Here is a 14808-nt window from a genome sequence, read left to right as displayed (position 1 = left end):
ACAGAACATATCCCAGGTTCTCTCAATTGCTCCTCATAGCATTGTTTCCAGGCCTCTTTATGTTCTGGCCAACATCCCCCTTACACACACACACACACACACACACACACACACACACTCCATCACCAACAATATTCTATAATATTTCCGTTGAAAGTAGTAGCACAGAATAAAATACAACATTCCAGATGCGAACTGAGCACCTTGTAGAACCCTGGGAATGGCATCAAATTTCTGCTGTCCATCCCTAAAAGGTCCGAGAGAAATAATATGTACAGTAGATTGTTTTAAAGATATACAATCTATGCTTTCAGCTCATTATTCTAAATTTAATCCTTGGACTGTTGAAAGTTGATATCTTTGAAAAATATTTATCGAACACTTTAAATAATTACCATCATAAAACTACGTTTAATCCTGTACCTTCCTTTTTTAGTGGATGCTACTGTAAATAAAAACCACATGATTTTTATTTCTGTGTTTGTTGCAAAAAATATTTTTCATTTCCACTTAGGATATAGTCACAAGAGAACTTTACTTACACAACTAACAAAAAGAACATGCAAGATAAGCTACAAAATAATCATTTCTAAGAGCCCATCAGAAAGGTGAGTTTGTGAAGAAATCTAATGAACTAAGTCATCATTGGTAGAGCAATGGGGAGAGGAGGACCTGGTTGAAGATGTTCATAAAAAGAAAGTTTAGGTTTTAACAGATATTTAAAGACAAAGTACAGGCTGGCAAGGCTGTTTTGATTCCCTAGGAGCCCCCAAATCAAGGAGAGTCTGCATGCACTGGCCAATGTTTTCTACAGGCCTTCAGCAAAAGTACTTAAGAAAGTCTGGAGGCAGGGCAAGAGAGCCAAGAGAAAATTTCCTCTGAGGCAGACACCTCAGTTCTGCTTAAGTCTAAGAGCTGAGTAGGAAAACTGAGACCCCACATGCACTTTGGGTCTTATACTGAACATGAATAAGTGGTCACGTGTGGCTGGGTGAGTGGCTGGAGAGCTAAGATCTGCCTCCTTTGTGAGGGATGGGTGCTTTGCGTCTGCTGAAATCTGAGGGAAGGGTAAGACTTGCAGGACATTTGGTCCTGTCCAAAACATCCAGAAGACATTTGGTCCATGCCAAGAGACCCTGTCCAAAACCACTTGGCATAGACCAACTATCCCCATGGACATTTTGGACAGGACCAAATATCAAGGACCTTTTGGTGTAGACTAAATGTTTCCATGAACATTTTGGACAGCACCAACTGTCTGCTAATCAGGGTAGGAGAACTGAGAAGCCCCCCTCCCCAGGCATCTGGGATTTTGACCAATTATCAGACAAACACTTTCTGGAGCAGAAGCAGAGGAGCTGAAAGAGCTCTGCCTGAGGTCCAAGCTAGATGACCAAGCTGAAGTCTGATGGTAAGGCTGGAAAATCTCCAGACACTCAGATATGAGGGAGTGTTCTCATCCTACACTCAAATCGCTTGAAGCCTGTATTGAACTGAATCTAACAACAAAGTTTAGATCATCTCAACTACAAATTAGATTGATTCAACCCCTGAAAGAATGACATGCATTTTCCTGGGCATAAATAATATTTACTTCAACCTCTACTATTCTTTTACACACAATGTTTGGAAATCAATAAAATATTATCAAGCACATGAGAAAACAAAGAAAAGTGGCCCATTGTCAAGAAAGGGAAAAAAAAATTCAGTGGAGCCTGACGTAAAGATGACCTGGATGTTAAATGATCAGACGGGGACTTTAGGACAACTATCATAAATATGTAAAAGTATCAAGTGGGAATGGTACATCACTTGTATAAACAAATGGGAAATTTCTATGGAACACGTTGTGAGCAATGTTAAAAGGAGCCATATGCTAGAAACAAAAAATCCTGGAAATAAAAAATATATATGTAAGATCAGAATTATTTTAATGAGATTCTCAGCAGACTGAACATAGAAGAGGAAAGGATGTATGAAAATGAAGACAAGTGATTAGACATTATCTACACAGAAACACAAACACACACACACATACAGTGTCCATGATCTATGGAACACATAAAACAATTTGACATAGAGTCAATAGAGACCAAGAAGAGAGAGAAAGAGAATGGGCCAGAGGAAATATCTGAAGAGGTAATGGTTGAGGATTTCCAAAGTTGAAGGAAGATATCCGCTCAAAGATCCAAGTTGCCAGTAAAACCCCATCAGGATAAATACATTCCCATCAAGCTGAAAAGCAAGTATGAAGAGAAATCTTGACAGTAGCTAGAGAAAATGCATATGTTAAATACAGGGATATAAGGTAAAAATGCAGTTGCCTTCTCATCAGAAACAATGAAGGCAAAAAGACAATGGTACAATATTTTTAAAGTGCTCAAAAAAAATAGAACTTATATCCAAAAAAGTCACTTAAATACAAAAGTAAAGTCATTTTTTTAATGTACAAAAGCTAAGGCCTTTGACTCTAGCGACCTGAACAATAAGAAATGTTGGAAAAACTTCTTTACTTAGGGAAATTATACCAGATAGAAATCTAGTTCTACAGAAAGGAATGGAGAACCCGGTAAATATATATTGATAAATATAAAGGGACTTAGAAACAACTTCCAGAAAACTGAGCATAGAAAAAAACTTCCTCAACCTGATAAAGGGCATCTAAGATGATATATTCAAAGCACCGAAGAAAAGACAAACTGTCAATCAAGAATATTATATCCAATAAAATGATCTTTTAAAACTGAAAGTGAAATAAAGACATTCTCAGAGAAAAAAAATCTGAGAGAATTGGTTAACAGACCTGCCTTACAAGAAATACTAAAGAAAGTTCTTTAAGGCTGAAAGCAGTTGACCCTAGAGAGTAATTTGGAAAAACATCCAAAAAATAAGGAGCACTCATAAAGGTAATTATGTAATTATAAAAGACAATATAAATGTGTATTTCTTCACCTCTCTTCTCTTACCCAATTTAAAAGCCATTGTAGAAAACTATATCTAACTACGTATCTATTATATACATGTATAAGTATCTATATACATATGTGTGTGTAGTGTGTAAAATAAAATTATGTTAAAATAACTCAAATGTGTTGTTCAGTCTGCAGCATATAGAAATGTAATATATTTGACAATAATTTAAAAGGGCAAGTGGAAACAAAGCTGTATTAAAATAAGGAAATAACATCAGAGAGTAACTTAAATCCATAGGAACAAACAAGGAGGACCAGAAATGGTAAATAGAAAGGTTTATATAACAAACTCTCTAAATATATACTTGCTTTCTTTTCTTCTCTTACCTGCCTTAAAAGACATTAAAATTATGGAAAGCAATAACTTTAACAGAAGAGTATCAGGTTTGTAACATTTATGGATGAAATATGTATGACAATAATACATAGCACATAAAAGGGGTAAGATGGACTATAACTCTCTAGGAGTAATCTCACTGAAATTAAGCTGGTAAAAATATGAAATCTATTCTGATAAGTTCAGATGTGTCTGGTAAGCCCTAGAGTAACCATTAAGCATATCTTTACCTCTATATATCTATCTCTATCTGTCTATCTATCAATAGTGAATATCATTAAATAATTAAAATGTCACACCAGAAAATATTCACTTAATGCAAAAGAAAGCAGTAAGGAAGGAACAGAGGAACAAAAACAAGTGAAACATTTAGAAAGCAAAAGTACAGTGGCAGATATAAACCCAAGTTTATCATAACATTAAATGTTAAGGGATTAAATAATCCAATCAAAAGGTAGAGATTGCCAGACTGGATACAAAAAGATCCAACTCTATACTGTCAACAGGAAACATACTTTAGATTCAAAGATAGAAATAGGTTGACAGTTGGAAAAAATGTAACGTGCAAACAGGAACCATAGAAAGTTGGCAGGGCTACAATATCAGAAGCACATTATTTATGATGCAACTCCCACCTTCCCTTCCCTCTACTGTTTTTTTTCTCTTTAGCACTAATCACTCTGTGATTTACAATACATTTTAGTTATTTATTGCCATCTCTCCTACTAGAATGGCAGGATTTTTTTTTTTTCCGTTTTTTCTCTCGGTTTTGTTCACTGCTGGTCAGGTGTATATCCAGCATCTAGGACAGGTTCTGGCATACAGCGGGAGCTCAATAAATATATGATTAATGAATGAATGCTATGGGCCCTGATCTAGGGATAGTACAGTGAATAAAACAAAGTGTTACCTTCACAAAACTTACTTTCTAGCAGATTTTTTCCTTTTTAATGAAAAGCATATTTTAATTGAGCTACATGGTAAGGATGCATAATTAATGGAAGTGATTGCAATTAATATTCCTTTTTCAAAGCCAAACCAAATTGTAACAATTTGTTTATTTCATTTTGTTCTCTAGTACCTATAATCAGTATCAATTTGGCTAGATATCTAATATTATCTACAGTTTCAACATTATCATGCATTTTCATTCTCTTCAGAGAAACAGAAACTGCCCATACTTTAGGTTTATCAAACATCTGAAAAGTTTTTAAAAATATTTTTCAAATGGTCTGATTTTGTCTGGTATATTTATAGATAATACTTATACTCACAAGCATAATGTAATATAAATGTTTCATCTATTTCTCATTCATTTGAACTTTATACTCTTATGTGGAGAATCACAATACTAAAATGTGTCCTAAACCCTTGTAACAGACTTCAAGTTGATATTTGGCTCACTTCCTAATATAGGAAGAAATTATCAAGGAAAATTACATCTGAATTAAGACCTCTTAGTGAGCGATGCAAATAAATTCCATTACTTCAGAATAAGGATAAAATGAGACCAGGTTTGGGACATGCTGGGATTAATTCTTTTATCAGTTTCTAAAAGAGAGAAACATTTTATTCACCCCTTTTCTCTTTTTTTCTCCCCTCTGATGACAAGTGAGCCCACATTTCTATGTCTCTTCTTTATGCATCTAAAAGAAATTCTGACAACTACAAGTATGTTTTAAAAGATTGTCAGTAACGACAAACACAAATAGGTTATTTTATCAAAAGGATCCTCTATCTTCTGAGATGTTACAGGAGAAAATAAACTGATGTGGGATATTGTAGGCTAGTCATGAGAAATGACAATGGTAATAGTTATAGACAAGGGAAAGTATTCATCTACTCTTAACTATTTTTTCCTTTTAGAAAATCTTAATATAAGAATAGAAAAAGGTTGAGATACAAAACTTCTTTAAAAATCCATTTTGAGGAAATTCAAACCAGGCAAGATCATCCTCAGAAAGTAAGGGGTTATGGTAGTGAGATTTGGGTGCTAAATCTTTACGGTTAATGCGGCTTTTTTAAAATGCAAAACTATAGTACCTATACAATTCAATATAATGGGTCATAAAATAATAAGTTACAGATGCCATTTGCCAAAAAAAAAATGACTTCCCAATGATTTTTTCCTAATAAATCTTAGAATTAGATGTAGCTCAACTGAGAAACCCAGAGAACCTCTCTCTGCTTTCCCATGATAGATTTAGACATGCTGCTTCTTCCCCTACAGCTTTGAAATGTTTAACTTCCTTGTGTTTTTTTTTCACTAACAAAGAACTGGAATAAGAAAAAAAACAAAAAGCATTTCAGAGTAGATGATGAAATTCTTAAAACATCCAGGTTTTTGTTTTTGATAAAAGAATTGATTTAAAAATATGTACAGAATAATCAGACAAATAAAACTCACCCGTCTTCGCATCTTTCCAGTCATCTGAAAGTATAGTCTTGGTCTGGATGTTGTATTTAGATATAGGACTGTGATTGTCTGAACCGCGGCTCCAAGTAAGTGCCACAGAAGTGGCTCTAATGTCTTCTATTCTCAGACCACCTGGAGGACCTGGAGGGCCTGGAATGAAAATTTGGGTAATAAATCAATAAACACCAGCTAGTGGATTAAGTGCACATTAGAATACAAAAATGTCTTCCTTGAAAGTAATCTAAGGAACATTTATATGATATAATCAGTGTTGTCACATTCCTTTTAAATCTAAACTATAAGAAGTGATAATAGTATTTATGATTTTCACTAAATGATTTCATCATGTCTCTTCTTAAGAAAGGAGATAAATGCTGTCATTTAAAAATGTCATTATTATTCAGGATATATATGATAATCTTTGACTCAGAAAATGGATACACATGATAATCTTTGACTCCTAAAATGCAGCTGGCATCAATGGGACCTAAAACAAGACTGTAGCATAGTGAGATGTAATGAATGCTTGCTGAATGCATGAATCAGAGATGGTACCCCAATGCAGTCCAGATATGAGAACAGTGAGTTAAATGTTTCATTCTGCCTCTCTAAAATGGAACAAACATTTTTTTAATAACCCCACATGTTATAGGTAATTTATTTCACTTGGAGTAGAAATTTCTGGGAATGGTTGTATGTATCATTTTGGGTAATACATTTCATGTTAGTTATGGTAATAGAAATAAATAATACTGAAAGAAATATTTCCACTTCTATAAAATGTAGAAAACAATTGTCAGCTCAGAGATATATCAGGAATGCTCTGAAAACATCAAATTATATATTGAAGAGTCTTAGGACAGAAGAATTATTATTGCAGAACATAAAATAATGTTAAAATAGGTTTTCAAAGATGTTTCATAACTCAGTACCAAATATTATTTATTTATCCTTTAAACTGAGAGCACTGTGCTGAGTGGTAGAGATGAAAAGATAAGTGAGACATAACTTTTGAGCTTTGAAGATATCTTTGTCCTGAAAAGGGTGAAATGGATCAGCACACAAATAACTGTAATAAATAGGAGTAAATGCCATGGTAATGGTATACAAGGTACTTGCACTTGGCATTACAAATTCTCATTTTTAAAAATTAGGGGGAAAAATGTCCTTTAAGTGGCACCCATGGCTTATGATGCTAAAAAAGGCTGTCGGTAAATAGAGTTCCTAGAATAGACATTTCAGAAAATGCCATCACTTGTTCCTTTCCACCAGAAAGGAGTCCATTTCCAACTGAATTAGGCATATTGAATATAATAATCAACAACTTTGGTAAAGTAGTACTTTTATTTTTTCACATTGAATATAGCACTAAATAAATTGTCTTTATCTTTTAGCTGAAAATAAATACCTTCCTACTTATGTATCAGATCAGACGCTTAGCCTATATGGGTTTTTTCTCCATTTGGGCTTTGGTCTTTTCAAAGGTATAGGAAACATCCCAAACCTTCACTGATTTCTTTGTAGTTGGTCTCAAGGAGGAAAACGTGTGTGTAGATCAACACAAATGCATTACTACCAATATTAAAATAACACAACACACACCCTATTGATGGTAGTAAATTTTATTATTTGGAAATATATAACATACAAATATAATAAAGGTGAACTTTTGTAAATGTATAATCTGTAATAGTGTACTTATGCTTCTTGATATTAATTAAAAGTAACTGCATCATCCAAAATAAATGAAAATAGACACACAAACCACATAGAACATGTTCCATATTCAGAAAGAACATATTGCATTTTTCATGCATAGAAACCACATTGAAATACAGTGGACATTCTTGATCAGAATGAAGAAGTTCATTATTTCACACAAAGCATCATCCCAATTGACCCCAAAAGTCAATTCGAGAGTGGAATATTTCAGAGTACTAAAATTAAAAATTATAGATGAAAAATAAAAGAAATAATTTTTAGAAGAGAAAGTCGTGCATTCAGACACTTAGAGCATAAGGTATGGCATTCAGAAAATGTTGAAAGGAATTTAAGATAAAATTGCCATAGGTTAGTCAATAACCATTAAAGTGTAAATCATTTCCCTGCTTTTATTCTCCGAAGTTCTTGGAGAGGCAAATGAATAATTTAAAAGTTCGGATTAAAGTCACATGTTATTAGTGTATTTGTTGGAACATGATATGCACAATAATTTTATGTAGTCATCCATTCATTAAAGACCAACATTGTCAAGGAAAATATTGTAATTATATTTGTTGATTTTTTTCTCTGATATATGCCTGGCCTATAGTGGGTTCTCAACAAATACGTGGTGAATAAACAAATTAGTTTATCACAATCGATCTTCAGACAGTTCTATAAACATAATGGTCATCCACAGTACAATCTCCATTCTCCCACTTGCCTCTAAACACTATATCATCACAAGGAAGTGAAATGGAGAGAAGGAATGAAAGGGGTTGGTGGATATCCTCAAACCCCGGTGTGGCAATAATACTTGGTTCACTGACTACAAATATCTCCCAGAAAATACCTGCGAGAACATATGCTATTAAAGAGCAGGGATTTTAGAGTTAAAATAAGCCTGACCTTAAATTCTGTGCCCCGATTTGGGCAAGTTTCTTGAATTTACTAAGCTTTCATTTTCTTGTCTGTAAAATAGGAGTAATAAAAAATAACCATTTAGAATTGTTGTTAGGACTGAAATAACATCTTTCAAGACTGTAGCGCTAGGCCTGGTCCATAGAAAGGCCTTGGTAAACTTTAACTATTAACAATGTTACCGTTATTCCTGTTAGAGCCTTCTGAGCATTGGAGCTACCTGGCAGGAGTGATTATTAGTATTTGTTAATAATTGGCAGGGATCTGTTTACCAGATTGTTCATTTACCACTTGTTCTCACTTAAAAGTAAAGTATTTTCTAGCAAATTTGATGGAGGTGAGGAAAGGAATCAGGATGTAGCGAAAATAGAGAGGTAGCACTGTAGAGACAAACTCGGATAGTCTGTGAGTTCAACCCACGGCCAGCCCTGCTCTGTCTCCCAGAAGGAAGGGTTTGAAAGCAAAATAGCTGACAGTACTCGTTCAGTTTTTCTGTTCAGACTGGAGAGAAAAGTGTGGTAAAAAATAAAATAATGCAGCTACATGTTCCTCAGCATAAAGGAAGGCATTTAGGAAAGGGTCACCCTTCTGATTCTTTCATCGATGAAAAAAAAGCAATACATAACTTTGACTCTAAGAGTTTCTTTCCTTCTGTTTTTCAAGCTTCGATTGCTGTGCAAACACTCTCAAGAAATCTTTAAGGAGAGAATTGAAGCCAGGGAACACGTAAACAGATGGACTGAGACATGCAGCTTATTTCATCATTACTCTACTGATATCTCTTTCCAGTTTCTTAGGTGGTCCTCAGACAGATAGCTAATGATTCCTAAGAACACTATTTACGCCAAATTTAAATTATAGTGATTGGTCAGATAGAAAAGACCTTTGGAATTTGACCTACATTTTAAATGCCTAGATACAGTAGAAGACAAATTATCTTAATCTTCTATTTTTTTTCTTTTGTTTTTATCATTAAAGATCCGTGGTTGGGGGAAGAAAAGGAACCGGAATATTTCTCTGACTAGCCTTGGCAAAGGCTTTTCATCACTTCTCACTACCATTAAATACTCGGGGAGTTGGAAAGAGAAGAAAATGAGGAGAAAAGGAGATACAAAGGAGGGGATAAAAAGCTATTTAAAGCATGCTTTTTGTTTTGAGCTTTTACGAATACAGTTTTCTATACATCGCTTACTTGTCATCACCACCGCCGCCCCCTGGAGTTTCTGAAACGCATTTTGTTACGTTCATATATCATATCCATAAGACAGTGCTACTATTTTTATTTCCTGATTCTTCCATATGCTGACAGATGTCATTAAGGGTGTACATCACTAAATGTGTTAGGCCTATCCAGCTGACCCAATCCCCTTTTATAAAATTAACAGTACAGTGTTCTATGTTGATTCTTTGCATCTACTTTTCCTATTCAAAATCCTAGTGTTCGATGCTACCTTCCTTGGAGTCACCTCTCTGTACTTCTTCAGGTGAAGCCTGCCACCACGGGCTGTTCTTCCTTTTTTATTTGCATAACCCTGATTCTTACTATTCTGGTTTTTCACTCATTACATTCTTTCTCTCCAGCTTTAAATATCCCTCTCAGGGATTACTGATTGAGAGTGCTCCATAAAATCTCACCTATGGGGGTAATTAGTTTCTCAAGGTCCTTGTTAGCGTGATGTTTCTACGTTGTAGGGTCTCCAAAGTCAGGCAAAAAGAGTCTACAATTTACTGAAGCTTGTTTCTGTCATTTTTTTGCCTGGCAAAGGACTGTGGAAATAGCCAGAATGGTCCCCTCTCATCTGTGGTTCAATGCAGAGTCTCATTTGCCATATCCATACTCCCTTTCCCCAAATTTCTCTAGGTTCTCAATGTTTTTACTATTAAATCATTAGCTACAGATAAGTAATGGAAACATTTTGGTATGCAATGTAGATCACACACATTTTAGAGTTCGCTTAAGCCAATATCTGTACATTTTACAAAAGGATGCTGAAGTCTAGGAGGGTTATTGCCAGAATCACACAGCTAGTCTGTGGCAAAGTGCAGTATCAGGACAAGAGACTGGGTTTTCTGGCACAACCTACTGGAAATGAGAAAAAGTCCATTTGAAGTTCGGATCATGTAACCCAAATGTGTCTGTTTGCAAAAGACCTTCAAAGAATTACTTGAACACTGTACGTTTACACTGTTGTTCTCTTGGATTTGTCTGTATTTTTTAAACAAGTAAGAGCTCATAACAACATAAAATTTACATGACATAAAATGTTAGTGAATCAAAAAAGGAAATTTATACTGTATATTTTAATAAAAACAATATATTTTACTTAGTCCTTATTACATCAGAGTTATTGCTAAACCTGTTATAATTCTTACCAATAACCCTATGATGTAGGCGCTATTCTTTTCCCTATTTTACAGATGAGGAAACAGAGATATGGATAGAGTAAATAAAATGCCCACTTCACCCAGCAAGCAAAGGGCAAAGCTACAATTTAAATCCAACCAATTTGCCATGGGACCAAATTTTCAGTTACTATAGTAAAAACAATCATTTAAAAATAGCATTATCAGAATCAAATTCAAAAATGGTATTGACTGCTTTCCCTTGGAGACCTTTCTTGTTGGGGAGAATACTTGGGCACAAGTGTATATTTTGGGAAAAAATGACAAAAATTGTAATACATTGACCACAGTTTTTCAAATCTTTGTCTAACTTGTTAACTCAGATAAGTGAAGATAAACATATCACTCATTCACAAATTTATACTCAATACACCCCCAGTCTTTCTAGATCTTCATAAAGGTATTTGTTAATCTTTCCTGAATTTTGTTAGCATTTTTAGGAAAAAATATTTACCTATGAAGAACATAAAGATGTGATTTCCACTTAGTAGCAAAAATATAACTATTTATCAAGTCTGTTATTTCTTCTCTAGGAATGTAGTAACATTCAATGAAGAAGAGTTTAGACATTAGAGGGGAAAAAAAACTAGCTATTGGAGGAAAAATAGCCAGAAAAAACTTTTTCAAAATGATTATTCACACATTATAAGCTAGCTGACCATATTGTCTCGATCAACACTTGAGACTCCTTTTCTAATAAGTGAAACAGGATAGAAGATTTGAAATTGGGACCCTCCGGGATCAAATAGGATGCATAGTAGCTGTGACTATGCCCTAGGCTTGAGTCAATGCCAATCCTTAGGTAGTAGCCCTAACATGTCTTCTCCCCTCAAACACTGACTGGCTTTCTAAGCAACAATAGTTGGAACTGGACCCAAAAAACTACTGGTCCTTTTGGCACTCCTCTCCACATAGCACACACATTTAACAGAAACCTTACATCCCACAACTAGAAGGACCTGCAACTAAGATATACAACTGTGTACGCGGGTGGTGGAGGGGTTGGGAAGATAAAGCAGAAAAAAAAAAATATATAAAAAAAATAAACCTTGATGTTAAACAGGAAAGACATCTTAGTGTCATTCTCTTTCCACTTGTGTTTTCCCAGTAAGTAATTAAAAGCAAAGCACTACATACAACTATCCTGTGGGTCATCATTTATTTTTACTAAAATAGCAAATTTTAATGAAAAGTTTGAACATTAAGGAAAAACAAACTTTTCAGAACATATTATCCTCCCTTTTAAAATAAAATAATCTTAAAATAACAACACAAAGAACACCAGCTATATTAGTGCAGGTACCTTCTTCTTTACCAAAATATATCAGTCAAAATCCCTTTATTACTACAGGCTCTTTCTTGTTCTAAAAATTAGTGAGGACAATGGCTCTATTATAAGGTTATAAAACACAAATTGATGTTGTGTGGTCTCGTCAATGTTTATGGCTGTCTTAAGATAAATCTGAATATTAAATATCTCTACCATTTAGTAGGAGTATGGTAGTTTTTAAACCTCTGACACTGATAGAAATGAACTTAGATCCCAATTAGAAATAAGAACGAGGCTAACGGGAGGTAAATGAATTTGTATAATTCTAGTTGACATCAATGCCGTTTATCCAAACAAGAATATTCTCCTTTCCTGGCACAAGTCACACTTGTCGTGTGGTTCTCTTTCACAATTTTTATTCTTTCTTTTCAAGACTATATTTCTCTCTGGTCTTGGTGGTACACTTTCAATTACGGACTACTTAAGAAGATGCCCACAATGACGATTCATGCACATGTCTCCATGGTGATATTTAAAGATACATGAAGATCCTCAAATTAATTTTAAATAACTTATTAAAATGGCAATCGACCTGGATCTGTAGTCTAAACTCGAAGATAATTCCTTCTGTAACAGGAATTGAGACTAGAAAATAAAAAATTTAAAAAAGATGGAAATAAGTAACATCTGAGCCAGAGACATTTATTCCTTTAAGATGACTAGTAAATTATTTTTAAAAGAAAACTTTATGTTTACATTTAAGAGTCACATCCGTATCCCTCAAAGCTTTCCTGAGGGTTCTTTCAACCACAGATGGCGTTGCTAGCATTACTAAATGAGACGTCCATATAATATCCTGCATCTAAATATAAACCTGTTTAAGACTAAAATTATTTCTTGTAAAGAAGCAAGAGTTTTAAGCAAGTCTCTTTGATCAAAGGGGGAAAATGAAAGTATTTTTGAGCAATGAAATTTAAGCAGTTCCAGAAAGAATTATCTATACTTCTATTTTAATCCTTCACTTCTGCTCAAGTCCTTCCAATAAAAGTTTCAACTTTCCTCTTAAAAGAAAAGATCCAAGAAGGTTGACGTAGGAGTTAATAAAATTAAATATGCATGTATGCTGTTAACGGCTTAGTCATCTTCACTTAAATCTTGCTATCGAGATGACAGTTTCCTCTGCATGCTGTCCATTTTCACTTCCCAATCCTGGGAATTGTTCCAAAACCCTTAAAGAGCCATGGGCAATCTTCAGTTGCTTACTGCTGCTTTTCATCCTTTCTTTCCAAGAATATGTATGGCACCAGGATACAAAAGGCCGCTGGTGTAATGGCCCTGAGCTTACGTCCTAATAAAGATGACTCATTAGTGAATTTGACAACAAGATTGTTCATTACCTGCTTGGGTAAATCAAACACTCCATTCAGTGGCAATACTCCTGTATTACAATTCACCAGTTCTTCATAATTTTTTCAGATAATGAGCTAATTTCTGAGATATGTAATTTCAAAGAAAAAACAAGGACATGAAAACACAAAAATTTCACTTCACTATCATATACTGCACTGCATTAGTTCACTAGGCATTTTTCAGATATTAGTGAAGCTGTATAATTATATTTTTAAATACTTTTCTGCTCAAAGTATGTTTAGAAGTTTCAAAAGGGGAAAACTCCTCTAAGAACTAAATTGGGGGGAAAAAACTGCAGAAGCTACAAGATCAAGTTAATTAGTAAAATCTAGTATAACATGTTAAAAAAAAAGAAAAGCTTTCACACAAATGGTGAGTGTCAACGATCACCAGGTTGGAGGCAGGCTCGCACAGACGGGGAGAAAAGGATCCACCATGTTTTTCTCTCCACCTTTTCTGTTTTTACCTGCAAGAGGAAAGATCAAGGCTGAAGGGAGAGTGTGGACGCCCAGTTAGGGGCAGGAAGCCATGTACTTCGGGGATTTGCTTGTGTCCTTGATGAGAAAGTTGAAAACATGAAAGAAGAAAAACATCTTCTCCTAGACACTAGAGATGGGAGTCCAAAAGAGAGAAGGCTGAAGTAACAAGCTTTGGCCCAATCAAAACTCTTTCCCTCATAAACGGTGAGTGACTTTCTAAAGAACAAGAGTTGTAACTGGGGCTTCTCACTCCTTCCTCAAAAAACCCACAAACTCCTAGACCCTTTATAATTTCACTCCACATAGCACAAGTCTACCTACTAAAACATATGCTTATGCCTTAAAGGCTTCTAACTAAGAAAAAAATACTGAGGATGAATTTAAGCGATGATTCTAAAGAGTTAATCAGTGGTTGAGGTTGGATGTCATGGGAACTTGTGTCTTGAGTAATATTGTATTTATTTATTATGTCTATATTTATTACATTTGTTTTATATGTCTATTATATACATTAATAGCAAAGGGTAAGGAAGTAAAGGAAAACATAAGAAATCACCATGGGCAATGTGTGAACTTTATTATTACTATTCTCGTCCAGAAATATGGACTCTGAGGCTTACTATGATTTACTGACTAGCCTAGACCACAGGTTATTCGGCAGGTGAAGTAGATTTCTAATCTATGTTTATCTAATGCCAAAAGCCATACCTTTTCCATTGTATCATGTAAATCTCTTAATGATTGCATGCATATATTAATATAAATATATTATTATAGAAAGTCATGTAATTAATAAGATGATTGCCCACTTCTTTCCTTTACACAAAACTAAGGCTAGTCTGATTATTAGAATTAAACCACTTTACAAGCACTACTGTGCCCTGGTGATAGCTATTTAA

The 14808-nt window shown here is 34.5% G+C and overlaps 1 protein-coding gene across 22 annotated transcripts in view; it reads right to left on the bottom strand.

Moving 5' to 3' along the window:
* CNTN1 (contactin 1) overlaps positions 1-14808 on the bottom strand; it is a 342078-nt gene that overhangs the window by 70826 nt on the left and 256444 nt on the right. For 13 of the 22 annotated variants that reach the window (XM_044756131.2, XM_014827746.3, XM_044756133.2 and 10 more), the window contains one exon: positions 5717-5875. In XM_044756131.2, the coding sequence (XP_044612066.2) occupies positions 5717-5875 (159 nt within the window). Of the gene's footprint in view, positions 1-5716; positions 5876-12706; positions 13897-14808 lie in introns of those variants that run through there. The other 9 variants (XM_070493919.1, XM_070493921.1, XM_070493920.1 and 6 more) reach the window with 1 other exon arrangement.

This window comes from Equus asinus, chromosome 22, assembly GCF_041296235.1.
Source record: "Equus asinus isolate D_3611 breed Donkey chromosome 22, EquAss-T2T_v2, whole genome shotgun sequence".
NCBI lineage: Eukaryota > Metazoa > Chordata > Mammalia > Perissodactyla > Equidae > Equus > Equus asinus.
The sequence above is the reverse complement of the archived record's forward strand: the minus strand, read 5'-3'. Positions and strand labels throughout refer to the sequence as shown.